This window comes from Crinia signifera, chromosome 5 (assembly GCF_055691185.1).
Source record: "Crinia signifera chromosome 5, ASM5569118v1, whole genome shotgun sequence".
Taxonomy (NCBI): domain Eukaryota; kingdom Metazoa; phylum Chordata; class Amphibia; order Anura; family Myobatrachidae; genus Crinia; species Crinia signifera.
The window spans coordinates 334,379,716-334,396,983 of NC_139221.1; the positions used below are offsets into that span (position 1 = coordinate 334,379,716).

Here is a 17,268-nt window from a genome sequence, read left to right on the forward strand (position 1 = left end):
CGCCATTTTGAAAAGGAAAGGGTTTTCTGACGCAGTAGTGCAGACTATGATAAAAGCCAGGAAAGCTGTTTCGTCGGCAAATTATTATAGAGTCTGGAAGACTTACATTAGATGGTGTGAGAGGCGAAAAGCTCACACATCTCACTTCAAGTTATCAAGAATGTTGGAATTCTTACAAGATGGGTTTTCATCGGGCCTAAGCCTTCAATCATTGAAGGTGCAGATTTCGGCCTTATCCATCTATTTCCAAAAAAGAGTAGCCATTTTGCCGGAGATTCAAACTTTTTTACAAGGGGTATCCAGACTGAAACCCCCTTACAAGCAACCAGTAGCGCCTTGGGATCTGTCACTGGTTTTGGATTGCCTTCAGAAGGCACCTTTTGAACCTTTAAGGTCAGCGGACTTTAAGTTTCTCACATGGAAGCTAGTGTTTTTGTTAGCAGTAGCATCTGCTAAAAGAGTGTCAGAGTTGGGAGCCTTGTCATGCAAATCTCCCTTCTTAATTTTTCATGATGACAGGGCTGTTCTGAGAACTGTACCTCAATTTTTACCGAAGGTAGTCTCTGCCTTCCATTTAAATCAGGAGATAGTTCTACCTGTGTTTCAACCCCCAGAGGGTTCCAAGAAAAGGGACAAGTTGAAGACTTTGGATGTTGTGCGTGCCTTGCGCATATATGTGGACAGAGTGAAGAGTGTCAGAAAGACTGACACATTATTGGTACTGTATGACGTACACAAAATTGGTTGGCCTGCATCTAAGCAGACCATTGCTAGGTGGTTGCGATCTGTGATAGCTTTTGCATACACCAAAGTGGGTAGGCCTGTACCGGCCAGAATTAATGCGCATACCACCAGGTCAGTTGCCACCTCTTGGGCGGTTCGACATGGGGCCACAGCTGAGCAGGTTTGCAGAGCTGCCACTTGGTCATCTGTTCACACATTTGCCAAATTCTATAGATTCCATGAGTTCGCGTCGGAGGACGCATCATTCGGGCGAGCAGTGCTGAGAGCTGCAGACCTGAGCGTACCCTCCCAAAGGACCGGCTCTGGAACGTCCCAGTGTTGAGCTGTGTCACCAGGACCATTGAAAGAGAAAAAGGGATTTTTGTAAGAACTTACCGTTCATATCCCTTTCTCTGATATGGTCCTGGTGACACAGCGATCCCTCCCTTACGCTCAGTAAGTATGCCAGAATTTTCATGATGTTCATGTTATATATGGTTAAAAGTTAACAGTTTCTGTTATAAAATGTGCATATAATATGTGCAGGCGTTTGTACTGAGTTAGTGTATTCCAGTGGCTTTGAAAGATTGAACTGAAGAGTCCAGGGATGCAGTAGGGGAGGAGCCTACCCTCTAAAAGCTTTAGGATAGGTGCCTGGCTCCTTCGGACCCTCCTACATCCCAGTGTTGAGCTGTGTCACCAGGACCATATCAGAGAAAGGGATTCGAACGGTAAGTTCTTACAAAAATCCCTTTTTTTCATACTGAGCGGTCAGTGCTGGCAGTTAGAGCAACTCCAGTGCTGTCGCTCTGACACCCCTGCCGATGTCCATTACCTCCCTGCAGCCTAATGACACGTACCGGGGAGAGTGGACGGAAGTGCGCTGACCACCCAGCTTCCAGGTTAGCACTTCGCAGGGACGGGCTCCTTTCGGAGCCCTGTCCCTGTGCCCTTAATATTGATACATCCCAGTGATCTGATTGCATTTTACAATGCGATCCTGGGCAGTAATATTCCGCCCAGATCGCCTTGCAAATGCGATCATTGATAAATGTGCCTCTATATCCCGCATTGATTATTGCAATAGTCTCCTAACTGGTCTCCCCAAGAACAGACTCTCACTACTGCAATCCATACTAAATGCTGCTGCTCGGCTGATCTTCCTTGCAAGACGCTCATCGTCTGCTGATCCGCTCTGCCAGTCCCTCCATTGGTTGCCTGTATCTTACCGTATTCAATATAAAACACTCCTACTCGCATATAAAGCTATTACCCATACTGCACCAGCTTATATCTCTGCACTTATCACAGAATATCTCCCATCCCGACCACTACGCTCTGCACAAGATCTGCGTCTCTCTTCTGCACGGATCACTAGCTCCCATTCACTATTACAGGACATTCATCGGGCTGCTCCCATCCTATGGAATGCCCTTCCACGCACAATAAGATGCTCCACTATTCTCCAAACTTTCAAGCGTTCCCTGAAAACTCTTCAGGCAAGCCTATCATATTTATATACCACACGCATAACCCTCTGCGGCGCTTATGTATTATATAGCTTCCCTTCTGGACTTGTAACTTTGTGGGACTGCTATGCTATTACTGGTGCCTGTCCTTGTGTTTCCCTCCTATATCCCTATAGATTGTAAGCTTGCAGCAGGCCCCCCCCCCCCCCCGCCTCCACTAGAGAGGGTGTCAGGTAAAACTAAAAACGGCGGCCCTTAGTGCTTTTTGAGATGGAGCTGGCTGGGTGGGCGGAGCTTACCGTGGGGCCCCGGTGCTTTCCCAGTCCTCATGCGGCTCTGGAGCGATTTTAAACATTCTAGCACCCTGGCATGTGACTGGAGGCTCCTTACGTCTGCTGCTGCAAGGCCAAATCCTCTGCGTCAGCGTGTCCCAGTCTCACTGTGACAGCTTCTTCGGCTGCAGCTGCTCCCCAAGGATCTGTGAGTCAGACAGTGGGGTATAGAGCATGTGGGAACAGTATAGGGCAGGCATTCCCAACCATGGTCCTCACGGCACACCAACAGTGCAGGTTTTGTAGATATCCAGGCTTGAGCACAGGTGACTTAATTAGTACATGAGGGATTCTGATTAAACCATCTGTGCTGAAGCCTGGATATCACTAAAACCTGCACTGTTGGTGTGCCTTGAGGACCGTGGTTGGGAATGCCTGGTATAGGCTGTATATAAATAGTAGCCGTAATGCCCTAAGTATATATAGCGCTGTTTGTGAGCTGTGGCAGTTCCTTTTCTGGGTGCCGGACGGGTTCCCGACAGTCGGGATCCCGACAGTCATTTACCCGACGTCGGGATCCCGACTGTCAAAACGCCGACAGCCACCCGCTATTTTCCACGACCCCCATAGAGGGAGAATAGAATTGGTGGCTTGCCATGTCCGCAGCGTGGCGAGCGCATCGAGCCCGCAAGGGGCTTTTTTGCGCTCACCATGCTGTCTGACTCCGGGCAGTCAGGATCCCGACTGTTGGAGTCCCATACCACACCCCCTTTTCTATACTGTCTCTCCTAACCAGTGATTCTGTCTCTGGCTACCTATACCTACTCTGTTCCTGTGTGTGTACTGTATAATAAATTTATTGCCGATTTGAGACAGCGCAACGGCGTACACCTTCTCATAGTATTGCATGGCAGGTAAAAGTTCAACAAAAAGTGTAACACTCTGCTGAGGTATCTCTGCTCTGTGACGGATGTGCAGCTGACCCTCCTGTGTGCTCCTGCCTTGGCCTTACCTCTCATGTATAACTTGTCCTCTGATTCACCTTTCACACCAAGAACCAAATTATCGGGTTAAAGCATTTAAACCTGGAAATTTGCTGAAGAACCCGGGTTTTTTGGTGGTGTGAACGGGTCATCACGGGTCTTAAATTCCGGCATTTCGACCCTGTTTAGGCTGCATGGTGTGAATGAAGTTAAGATTATATAAATTAAAATTAAGGTGATCAACAAAACGAAGTGCTGGTAGTGTATCTCCATTCCAAATAATAATGAAGTTGTCTATATAACGGCCATAGAGCACCAGGTCGCTATTCCCAATTAGCTCCTGTTCTACTTCGCCCATATACAGATTTGCATAGCTGGGTGCGAACCTGGTTCCCATGGCCGTCCCCATCACCTGTAGAAAAAAGTGTCCTGAAATCAGAAATAATTGTGCTTTAGAATGTAAACAATGGCATCAGTGAGGAATCTCTTGTGTCTATCCCCCAAGTCCCCCAATAGTGTCTGTACCCCAAGTCCCCATCATCATCAAGTCTCCTAGAAATAACTTGTGCTCCCAAGATGTGGGGGATATTGGAGTAAAGACTTGTAGTGTCAAGAGTTCGAAAAGATATGATTCTCTCCATTGGATGTTTTGTATCAACTGGGACTTGAGGGTAGATACTCGAGGTTGGAGGTAAGAGTCAACGTAAAAAGAGAGATTGGAAGTGACTTTATGCTAAAAATAATGGGGCGTCCAGGGGGTGCAGTGAGGGATTTGTACATTTTGGGGAGGTGATAGTAAATAGGGACAAGTGGGTGCTCACAATAAAGAAATTGGTACTGTGGCTGGGAGAGAACAAAGTTGGTGTTTTATAAGAAATCTGACCCAGAAGAAAGCATTATATGGTCATCAAAACAGACAGCTTGAGATTGGTCAGGCCAGGTTATCCTGCTTTGCTGTGATCAGCCTATTACACTTACATGACGCATTATGCAGCTAGTCACCCTACAGCGGACATGGCCAAAATATGAAACTACACATCCCAGCATGCCTTGTCATAGTTCTAGCATTCCCTAATAGCAAAACTGTGGCAAGGCATGATGGGACTTGTAGTTTCACAACAGCTGGAAAGCCGTGGTTTGGCCATGCCTGCCCTACATAACTGCTCTGACGCGTCACCCTAAAGAACCACCCCTATCGGGGCTGGACACAACGGTGAAACGGTGACACTTCCGGCTTTCCAGAACGCAGCGCACAATCCCGCTGTGACGTGTCGCCACAATGACATACAAAGTAACACTAATCACACAAATATGTGTTGAAAAATAATTTTAATGTGTTGAAGCTGTCCCCAAAATCAATAGAAAACACCCCAGCAAGGTCACATACCCATATACTCTGTATATAGCCCTCAACAACGCAGCGGGTGCTCTCTATATAAAGCAGCAGGTCCCTTCCCTGAGAATCCAGAGACCGCACATGTGGTCCATCCCAAAATCCATCCCCTGCAGCTCCCAGGCCGCTGCCGGCTCTGTCACACCAAGAAGCATGGAGGGGTACGGGATCCAGCTACAATATAAAGTCTCCCCCAGTACCATCACCCCGGAAGCAGGAACCGTTCACTATATCTGACGCATGGGAGATGGGACATCATAAGGGGGCCGTCATGGCCAATGTCACAGTCTTACATCCCCCTCAAACAAACTTCACCAAGAGCCCCATGGTCTCCGAGGCCTTAATGCGCACACCGGGGACCGGGTCCTTCAGTAGGATGATGAGAGCTGTGGGGAGAAAACCAGAGATCAGAACCAGCATTAACCAATGTCTATCTATATACTGTGACCACCCGTCCAGGATTACTCTGCACAGTCCGGGAATTAAGCCCGGAGTTCGCACGGGTGTCATTCCTGGACTATACACTCACAGTCCAGCAGCCCCATCCTCAGAGTCCCATCCCAGTCCCAGCTGCCCCCACTCCCCTATATACATGTCCCAGCTGCCCCCACTCCCCTATACACCTGTCCCAGCTGCCCCTCTCCCCTATAGACCTGTCCCAGCTGCCCCCACTCCCCTATATACATGTCCCAGCTGCCCCCACTCCCCTATACACCTGTCCCAGCTGCCCCTCTCCCCTATAGACCAGTCCCAGCTGCACCTCTCCCCTATAGACCAGTCCCAGCTGCACCTCTCCCCTATAGACCAGTCCCAGCTGCACCTCTCCCCTATAGATCAGTCCCAGCTGCACTTCTCCCCTATATACTAATCCCAGCTGCACCTCTCCCCTATAGACCAGTCCCAGCTGCATCTCTCCCCTATACACCTGTCCCAGCTGCACCTCTTCCCTATACACCTGTCCCAGCTGCACCTCTCCCCTATACACCTGTCCCAGCTGCACCTCTCCCCTATAAATCTGTCCCAGCTGCACCTCTTCCCTATAGACCTGTCCCAGCTGCACCTCTCCCCTATACACCTGTCCCAGCTGCACCTCTTCCCTATAGACCAGTCCCAGCTGCACCTCTCCCCCATTGACCTGTCCCAGCTGCACCTCTTCCCTATACACCAGTCCCAGCTGCACCTCTTCCCTATAGACCAGTCCCAGCTGCACCTCTCCCCTATAGATCAGTCCCAGCTGCACCTCTCCCCTATAGACCTGTCCCAGCTGCACCTCTCCCCTATACACCTGTCCCAGCTGCACCTCTCCCCCATTGACCTGTCCCAGCTGCACCTCTTCCCTATACACCAGTCCCAGCTGCACCTCTTCCCTATAGACCAGTCCCAGCTGCACCTCTCCCCCATTGACCTGTCCCAGCTGCACCTCTTCCCTATACACCAGTCCCAGCTGCACCTCTTCCCTATAGACCAGTCCCAGCTGCACCTCTCCCCTATAGATCAGTCCCAGCTGCACCTCTCCCCTATAGACCTGTCCCAGCTGCACCTCTTCCCTATACACCAGTCCCAGCTGCACCTCTTCCCTATAGACCTGTCCCAGCTGCACCTCTCCCCTATAGACCTGTCCCAGCTGCACCTCTTCCCTATACACCAGTCCCAGCTGCACCTCTTCCCTATAGACCAGTCCCAGCTGCACCTCTCCCCTATAGATCAGTCCCAGCTGCACCTCTCCCCTATAGATCAGTCCCAGCTGCACCTCTCCCCTATACACCTGTCCCAGCTGCACCTCTTCCCTATAGACCTGTCCCAGCTGCACCTCTTCCCTATACACCTGTCCCAGCTGCACCTCTCCCCTATAGATCAGTCCCAGCTGCACCTCTCCCCTATAGATCAGTCCCAGCTGCACCTCTCCCCTATAGATCAGTCCCAGCTGCACCTCTCCCCTATATACTAATCCCAGCTGCACCTCTCCCCTATACACCAGTCCCAGCTGCACCTCTCCCCCATTGACCTGTCCCAGCTGCACCTCTCCCCTATACACCAGTCCCAGCTGCACCTCTCCCCCATTGACCTGTCCCAGCTGCACCTCTCCCCTATAGACCTGTCCCAGCTGCACCTCTCCCCTATAGACCAGTCCCAGCTGCACCTCTCCCCTATAGACCAGTCCCAGCTGCACCTCTCCCCTATAGACCAGTCCCATCTGCACCTCTCCCCTATACACCTGTCCCAGCTGCACCTCTCCCCTATAGACCAGTCCCAGCTGCACCTCTCCCCTATACACCAGTCCCAGCTGCACCTCTCCCCCATTGACCTGTCCCAGCTGCACCTCTCCCCTATAGATCAGTCCCAACTGCACCTCTCCCCTATATACTAATCCCAGCTGCACCTCTCACCTATATACTAATCCCAGCTGCACCTCTCCCCCATTGACCTGTCCCATTTGCACCTCTCCCCTATAGACCTGTCCCAGCTGCCCCTCTCCCCTATAGATCAGTCCCGTCTGCACCTCTCCCCTATAGATCAGTCCCAGCTGCACCTCTCCCCTATAGATCAGTCCCAGCTGCACCTCTCCCCTATATACTAATCCCAGCTGCACCTCTCCCCTATACACCTGTCCCAGCTGCACCTCTCCCCTATAGACCAGTTCCAGCTGCCCCTCTCCCCTATAGATCAGTCCCAGCTGCACCTCTCCCCTATAGATCAGTCCCAGCTGCACCTCTCCCCTATACACCTGTCCCAGCTGCACATCTCCCGTATAGATCAGTCCCAGCTGCACCTCTCCCCTATACACCTGTCCCAGCTGCACCTCTCCCCTATAGATCAGTCCCAGCTGCACATCTCCCGTATAGACCTGTCCCAGCTGCACCTATCCCCTATAGACCAGTCCCAGCTGCACATCTCCCGTATAGACCTGTCCCAGCTGCACCTCTCCCGTATAGACCTGTCCCAGCTGCACCTCTCCCCTATAGATCAGTCCCAGCTGCACATCTCCCGTATAGACCTGTCCCAGCTGCACCTATCCCCTATAGACCAGTCCCAGCTGCACATCTCCCGTATAGACCTGTCCCAGCTGCACCTCTCCCGTATAGACCTGTCCCAGCTGCACCTCTCCCCTATACACCTGTCCCAGCTGCACCTCTCCCCTATAGATCAGTCCCAGCTGCACATCTCCTGTATAGACCTGTCCCAGCTGCACCTCTCCCCTATAGACCAGTCCCAGCTGCACATCTCCCGTATAGACCTGTCCCAGCTGCACCTCTCCCGTATAGACCTGTCCCAGCTGCACCTCTCCCCTATAGACCTGTCCCAGCTGCACCTCTCCCCTATAGACCTGTCCCAGCTGCACCTCTTCCCTATAGACCAGTCCCAGCTGCACCTCTCCCCTATAGACCTGTCCCAGCTGCACCTCTTCCCTATATACTAATCCCAGCTGCACCTCTCCCCTATAGATCAGTCCCAGCTGCACCTCTCCCCTATAGACCAGTCCCAGCTGCATCTCTCCCCTATAGACCTGTCCCAGCTGCACCTCTCCCCTATACACCAGTCCCAGCTGCACCTCTCCCCCTATAGACCAGTCCCAGCTGCACCTCTCCCCTATAGACCAGTCCCAGCTGCACCTCTCCCCTATAGACCAGTCCCAGCTGCACCTCTCCCCTATAGACCTGTCCCAGCTGCACCTCTTCCCTATATACTAATCCCAGCTGCACCTCTCCCCTATAGACCAGTCCCAGCTGCACCTCTCCCCTATAGACCAGTCCCAGCTGCACCTCTCCCCTATAGACCTGTCCCAGCTGCACCTCTCCCGTATAGACCAGTCCCAGCTGCACCTCTCCCCTATAGATCAGTCCCGTCTGCACCTCTCCCCTATAGACCAGTCCCAGCTGCACCTCTCCCCTATAGACCAGTCCCAGCTGCACCTCTCCCCTATAGACCAGTCCCAGCTGCACCTCTCCCCTATAGACCAGTCCCAGCTGCACCTCTCCCCTATAGATAAGTCCCAGCTGTACCTCTCCCCTATACACCAGTCCCAGCTGCACCTCTCCCCTTTACACCAGTCCCAGCTGCACCTCTCCCCTATAGACCAGTCCCAGCTGCATCTCTCCCCTATAGACCAGTCCCAGCTGCACCTCTCCCCTATACACCTGTCCCAGCTGCACCTCTCCCCTATAGATCTGTCCCAGCTGCACCTCTCCCCTATAGACCTGTCCCAGCTGCACCTCTCCCCTATAGACCTGTCCCAGCTGCATCTCTCCCCTATACACCTGTCCCAGCTGCACCTCTCCCCTATAGATCTGTCCCAGCTGCACCTCTCCCCTATAGATCAGTCCCAGCTGCACCTCTCCCCTATAGATCAGACCCGTCTGCACCTCTCCCCTATATACCAATACCAGCTGCACCTCTCCCCTATAGACCAGTCCCAGCTGCACCTCTCCCCTATAGATCTGTCCCAGCTGCACCTCTCCCCTATAGATCAGTCCCGTCTGCACCTCTCCCCTATATACTAATCCCAGCTGCACCTCTCCCCTATATACCAATACCAGCTGCACCTCTCCCCTATAGATCAGTCCCGTCTGCACCTCTCCCCTATATACTAATCCCAGCTGCACCTCTCCCCTATATACCAATCCCAGCTGCACCTCTCCCCCATTGACCTGTCCCATTTGCACCTCTCCCCAATAGACCAGTATATGCTGGATATAGTGTTCCCCCCTGACATCTGTGTGTGCTTGGTCTGTATCCCTCCGCCTGCCCCTCCTCTGTCCCTGGCACAGGTCCCGGCACTTCTTCCAGTAGCTGTTTACACAAGACCCTACGGGAAGCACTCAGATCCTAATGAGATCACTCTGCTTCCTCCTGCCCCCATCGTCAGTGCAAGGGATCCTGGGGAAGATGCAAATCCTGTCCTGCAACCTGATCCGCTGATCCGGGTAACAGAGCAAGCAGGGGCAATTACTTGGCATGTAACCAGACACCTGGGGGCAATTACTCACTATGGATCCAGACACCAGGGGCAATTACCTGATAGCTAACCAGCCACCAGGGGGCAATTACCTGATATCTAACCAGACACCAGGGGGCAATTACCTGATATCTAACCAGACACCAGGGGGTAATTACCTGATATCTAACCAGACACCAGGGGGGCAATTACCTGATATCTAACCAGACACCAGGGGGCAATTACCTGCTATGGCATCAAACACCAGGGGGGCAATTACCTGATATCTAACCAGACACCAGGGGGCAATTACCTGCTATCTAACCAGCCACCAGGGGGCAATTACCTGATATCTAACCAGCCACCAAGGGGCAATTACCTGATATCTAACCAGCCACCAGGGGGCAATTACCTGATATCTAACCAGACACCAGGGGGCAATTACCTGATATCTAACCAGACACCAGGGGGCAATTACCTGATATCTAACCAGACACCAGGGGGCAATTACCTGCTATGGCATCAAACACCAGGGGGGCAATTACCTGATATCTAACCAGACACCAGGGGGCAATTACCTGCTATCTAACCAGACACCAGGGGGCAATTACCTGCTATGGCATCAGACACCAGGGGGGCAATTACCTGATATCTAACCAGACACCAGGGGGGGCAATTACCGCTATGGCATCACACACCAGGGGGCAATTACCGCTATGGCAGCAGACCTCTGGAGGCAATAAACCGCTATGGCACCAGACACGCGTGGGCAATTATCCGCTATCTAACCGGACACACAGGGGAAATTACCCGCTATGGCACCAGATACCTGGGGGAAATTACCCGCTATGGAACAAGACACCAGGGGGCAACTACCCACCATGTAATGAGACATGGAGGGATATTACTCGCCATGTAACCATAATCACGGGGCCAAAACCAGACACCTGGGGGAAATTACACGCTATGGATCCAGACACCAGGGGGCAATTATCCATTATGGAACCAGACACGCGGGGGCAATTACCTGCTATGGAACCTGACACCTGGGGGCAATTATCCGTTATGGAACCAGACACCAGGAGGCAATTACCCGCTATGGCACCAGACAGCAGGGGCAATTACCCGCTATGGCACCAGACAGCAGGGGCAATTACCCGCTATGGCACCAGACAGCAGGGACAATTACCTGCTATGGAACCAGACACCTGGGGGCATTTACCCGCTATGCAACCAGACACACGGGGGGAAATACCCGCTATGTAACCAGGTGCAGGGCATATATTGGTACTCAGAAGATACGCCATCTATCCCTCAGACCTTAATTATTACTGCCCGTTCTGTGACAAAATATCATGGTAACTGCCCATCCTGCAGCAGTGCCCTCCACACAGGGGCAATTACCCCTGTGTGGGGTAATATAGAATATAGATTGTACGCTCCACTGGGACAAGGACTAATGTGAGGGTTCTAATTTACTCTGTACAGCGCTGCAGAATATGTGTGCGCTATATAATAACTGGTAATAATAATCTCTGTACAGCGCTGCTGAATATGTGTGCGCTATATAATAACTGGTAGTAATAGTCTCTGTACAGCGCTACGGAATATGTGTGCGCTATATAATATAACTGGTAATAATATTCTCTGTACAGCGCTGCGGAATATGTGTGCACTATATAATAACTGTTAATAATATGCTCTGTACAGCGCTGCGGAATATGTGTGCGCTATATAATAACTGGTAATAATAATCTCTGTAAAGAGCTGCAGAATATGTGTGCGCTATATAATAACTGGTAATAATATTCTCTGTACAGCGCTGCGGAATATGTGTGCACTATATAATAACTGGTAATAATATTCTCTGTACAGCGCTGCGGAATATGTGTGCGCTATATAATAACTGGTAATAATAATCTCTGTACAGAGCTGCGGAATATGTGTGCGCTATATAATAACTGTGAATAATAGTCTCTGTACAGCGCTGCGGAATATGTGTGCGCTATATAATAACTGGTAATAATATTCTCTGTACAGCGCTGCGGAATATGTGTGCGCTATATAATAACTGGTAATAATAGTCTCTGTACAGCGCAGCGGAATATGTGTGCGCTATATAATAACTGGTAATAATATTCTTTGTACAGCTCTGCGGAATATGTGTGCGCTATATAATAACTGGTAATAATAGTCTCTGTACAGAGCTGCGGAATATGTGTGCGCTATATAATAACTGGTAATAATAGTCTCTGTACAGCGCTGCGGTATATGTGTGCGCTATATAATAACTGGTAATAATAGTCTCTGTACAGCGCTGCGGAATATGTGTGCGCTATATAATAACTGGTAATTATAGTCTCTGTACAGCGCTGCATAATATGTGTGCGCTATATAATAACTGGTAATAATATTCTCTGTACAGCGCTGCGGAATATGTGTGCGCTATATAATAACTGGTAATAATATTCTCTGTACAGCGCTGCGGAATATGTGTGCGCTATATAATAACTGGTAATAATAGTTTCTGTACAGCGCTGCGGAATATGTGTGCGCTATATAATAACTGGTAATAATAGTCTCTGTACAGCACTGCGGAATATGTGTGCGCTATATAATAACTGGTAATAATAGTCTCTGTACAGCGCTGCGGAATATGTGTGCGCTATATAATAACTGGTAATAATAGTCTCTGTACAGTGCTGCGGAATATGTGTGCACTATATAATAACTGGTGATAATAGTCTCTGTACAGCGCTGCGGAATATGTCTGCGCTATATAATAACTGGTAATAATATTCTCTGTACAGCGCTGTGTAATATGTGTGCGTTATATAAATAACTGGTAGTAATATTCTCTGTACATCGCTGCGGAATATGTGTGCGCTATATAATAACTGGTAATAATATTCTCTGTACAGCGCTGCGGAATATGTGTGCGCTATATAATAACTGCTAATAATAGTCTCTGTACAGCGCTGCGGAATATGTCTGCGCTATATAATAACTGGTAATAATATTCTCTGTACAGCGCTGCGGAATATGTGTGCGCTATATAATAACTGGTAATAATATTCTCTGTACAGTGCTGCGGAATATGTGTGCGCTATATAAATAACTGGTAATAATAGTCTCTGTACAGTGCTGCGGAATATGTGTGCGCTATATAATAACTGGTAATAATATTCTCTGTACAGCGCTGCGGAATATGTGTGCGCTATATAAATAACTGGTAATAATAGTCTCTGTACAGCGCTGCGGAATATGTGTGCGCTATATAATAACTGGTAATAATATTCTCTGTACAGCGCTGCGGAATATGTGTGCGCTATATAAATAACTGGTAATAATAGTCTCTGTACAGCACTGCGGAATATGTGTGCGCTATATAATAACTGGTAATAATAGTCTCTGTACAGCGCTGCGGAATATGTGTGCGCTATATAATAACTGGTAATAACAGTCTCTGTACAGTGCTGCGGAATATGTGTGCGCTATATAATAACTGGTAATATTCTCTGTACAGCGCTGTGGAATATGTGTGCGCTATATAAAAACTGGTAATAATATTCTCTGTACAGCGCTGCGGAATATGTGTGCGCTATATAAAAACTGGTAATAATATTCTCTGTACAGCGCTGTGGAATATGTGTGCGCTATATAAAACCTGGTAATAATATTCTCTGTACAGCGCTGCGGAATATGTGTGCGCTATATAATAACTGGTAATAATAATCTCTGTACAGCGTTGCGGAATATGTGTGCGCTATATAATAACTGGTAATAATAATCTCTGTACAGAGCTGCGGAATATGTGTGCGCTATATAATAACTGGTAATAATAGTCTCTGTACAGCGCTGTGGAATATGTGTGCGCTATATAATAACTGGCAATAATATTCTCTGTATAGCGCTGCAGAATATGTGTGCGCTATATAATAACTGGTAATAATATGCTCTGTACAGCGCTGCGGAATATGTGTGCGCTATATAATAACTGGTAATAATAGTGTCTGTACAGCGCTGCGGAATATGTGTGTGCTATATAAATAACTGGTAATAATATTCTCTGTACAGCGCTGTGGAATATGTGTGCGCTTTATAATAACTGGTAATAATATTCTCTGTACAGCGCTGCGGAATATGTGTGCGCTATATAATAACTGGTAATAATATTCTCTGTACAGCGCTGTGGAATATGTGTGCGCTATATAATAACTGGTAATAATATTCTCTGTACAGCGCTGCGGAATATGTGCACGCTATATAATAACTGGTAATAATAATCTCTGTACATTGCTGCGGAATATGTGTGCGCTATATAATAACTGGTAATAATAGTCTCTGTACAGCGCTGCAGAATATGTGTGCGCCATATAATAACTGGTAATAATATTCTCTGTACAGCGCTGCGGAATATGTGTGCGCTATATAATAATTGGTAATAATATTCTCTGTACAGCGCTGTGGAATATGTGTGCGCTATATAATAACTGGTAATAATATTCTCTGTACAGCGCTGCAAGATAATTTGTGTGCGCTATATAATAACTGGTAATAATAGTCTCTGTACAGCGCTGCGGAATATGTGTGCACTATATAATAACTGGTAATAATAGTCTCTGTACAGCGCTGCGGAATATGTGTGCGCTATATAATAACTGGTAATAATATCCTCTGTACAGCGCTGTGGAATATGTGTGCGCTATATAATATAACTGGTAATAATAGTCTCTGTACAGCGCTGCGGAATATGTGTGCGCTATATAATAACTGGTAATAATAGTCTCTGTACAGCGCTGTGGAATATGTGTGCGCTATATAAATAACTGGTAATAATAGTCTCTGTACAGCGCTGCGGAATATGTGTGCGCTATATAATTAGCTGGTAATAATATTCTCTGTACGGCGCTGCGGAATATGTGTGCGCTATATAATAACTGGTAATAATAATCTCGGTACAGCGCTGTGGAATATGTGTGCTCTATATAATAACTGGTAATAATAGTCTCTGTACAGCGCTGCGGAATATGTGTGCGCTATATCATAACTGGTAATAATATTCTCTGTACAGCGCTGCGGAATATGTGTGCGCTATATAAATAACTGGTAATAATAGTCTCTGTACAGTGCTGCGGAATATGTGTGCGCTATATAATTAGCTGGTAATAATATTCTCTGTACAGCGCTGCGGAATATGTGTGCGCTATATAATTAGCTGGTAATAATATTCTCTGTACGGCACTGCGGAATATGTGTGCGCTATATAATAACTGGTAATAATATTCTCTGTACAGCGCTGCGGAATATGTGTGCGCTACGGAATACTGTATGTGTGCGCTACATAAGAAACTGGTAATACATAAAAATAAATTCTATACACACACAAATATAATATTCACTCACATATCACACAAATCATTGAGTACACACCAACATAAAAATGTACAGTCATAATATAATAAAATATACACACGTGTACACCCACTCATCTCAGGCAGAGAGAGGACACATCAGAGGCAGGACAGGGCTCACAGACAGAGAGAGGACATGTCAGAGGCGGGACAGGGCTCACAGGCAGAGAGAGGACACATCAGAGACAGGACAGGGCTCACAGGCAGAGAGAGGACACGTCAGAGACGGGACAGGGCTCACAGGCAGAGAGGACGCGTCAGATGCAGGACAGGGCTCACAGGCAGAGAGAGGACACGTCAGAGACAGGACAGGGCTCACAGGCAGAGAGAGGACACGTCAGAGGCGGGACAGGGCTCACAGGCAGAGAGAGGACACGTCAGAGGCAGGACAGTGCTCACAGGCAGAGAGAGGACATGTCAGAGACAGGACAGGGCTCACAGGCAGAGAGAGGACACATCAGAGGCAGAACAGGGCTCACAGGCAGAGAGAGGACACGTCAGAGGCAGGACAGGGCTCACAGGCAGAGAGAGGACACATCAGATGCAGGAAAGGCCTCACAGGCAGAGAGGACACATCAGAGGCAGGACAGGGCTCACAGGCAGAGAGAGGACACATCAGAGGCAGGACAGGGCTCACAGGCAGAGAGAGGACACGTCAGAGGCAGGACAGGGCTCACAGGCAGAGAGAGGACACGTCAGAGGCGGGACAGGGCTCACAGGCAGAGAGAGGACACATCAGAGGCGGGACAGGGCTCACAGGCAGAGAGAGGACACATCAGAGGCGGGACAGGGCTCACAGGCAGAGAGAGGACACATCAGAGGCAGGACAGGGCTCACAGGCAGAGAGAGGACACGTCAGAGGCGGGACAGGGCTCACAGGCAGAGAGAGGACACATCAGAGGCGGGACAGGGCTCACAGGCAGAGAGAGGACACATCAGAGGCGGGACAGGGCTCACAGACAGAGAGAGGACATGTCAGAGGCGGGACAGGGCTCACAGGCAGAGAGAGGACACATCAGAGACAGGACAGGGCTCACAGGCAGAGAGAGGACACGTCAGAGACGGGACAGGGCTCACAGGCAGAGAGGACGCGTCAGATGCAGGACAGGGCTCACAGGCAGAGAGAGGACACGTCAGAGACAGGACAGGGCTCACAGGCAGAGAGAGGACACGTCAGAGACGGGACAGGGCTCACAGGCAGAGAGAGGACACGTCAGAGGCGGGACAGGGCTCACAGGCAGAGAGAGGACACGTCAGAGGCGGGACAGGGCTCACAGGCAGAGAGAGGACACGTCAGAGGCAGGACAGTGCTCACAGGCAGAGAGAGGACATGTCAGAGACAGGACAGGGCTCACAGGCAGAGAGAGGACACATCAGAGGCAGAACAGGGCTCACAGGCAGAGAGAGGACACGTCAGAGGCAGGACAGGGCTCACAGGCAGAGAGAGGACACATCAGATGCAGGAAAGGCCTCACAGGCAGAGAGGACACATCAGAGGCAGGACAGGGCTCACAGGCAGAGAGAGGACACATCAGAGGCAGGACAGGGCTCACAGGCAGAGAGAGGACACGTCAGAGGCAGGACAGGGCTCACAGGCAGAGAGAGGACACGTCAGAGGCGGGACAGGGCTCACAGGCAGAGAGAGGACACATCAGAGGCGGGACAGGGCTCACAGGCAGAGAGAGGACACATCAGAGGCGGGACAGGGCTCACAGGCAGAGAGAGGACACATCAGAGGCGGGACAGGGCTCACAGGCAGAGAGAGGACACGTCAGAGGCGGGACAGGGCTCACAGGCAGAGAGAGGACACATCAGAGGCGGGACAGGGCTCACAGGCAGAGAGAGGACACATCAGAGGCGGGACAGGGCTCACAGACAGAGAGAGGACATGTCAGAGGCGGGACAGGGCTCACAGGCAGAGAGAGGACACATCAGAGACAGGACAGGGCTCACAGGCAGAGAGAGGACACGTCAGAGACGGGACAGGGCTCACAGGCAGAGAGAGGACACGTCAGAGGTGGGACAGGGCTCACAGGCAGCGATAGGACACGTCAGAGGCAGGACAGGGCTCACAGTCAGAC

General features: G+C 49.8%; 1 protein-coding gene across 6 annotated transcripts in view; it reads right to left on the bottom strand.

Annotated features, from left to right (window-relative positions):
* Positions 1-4,759: 4,759 nt before the first annotated feature.
* The window catches only part of MROH1 (maestro heat like repeat family member 1), a 405,085-nt gene continuing 392,576 nt past the window's right edge, over positions 4,760-17,268 (bottom strand). For 5 of the 6 annotated variants that reach the window (XM_083145076.1, XM_083145075.1, XM_083145077.1 and 2 more), the window contains one exon: positions 4,760-5,226. In XM_083145076.1, coding sequence (XP_083001202.1) covers positions 5,141-5,226 — 86 coding nt within the window. In that variant the 3' untranslated portion in view covers positions 4,760-5,140. The remainder of the gene's footprint in view (positions 5,227-17,268) is intronic. The other variant, XR_014444044.1, reaches the window with a different exon arrangement.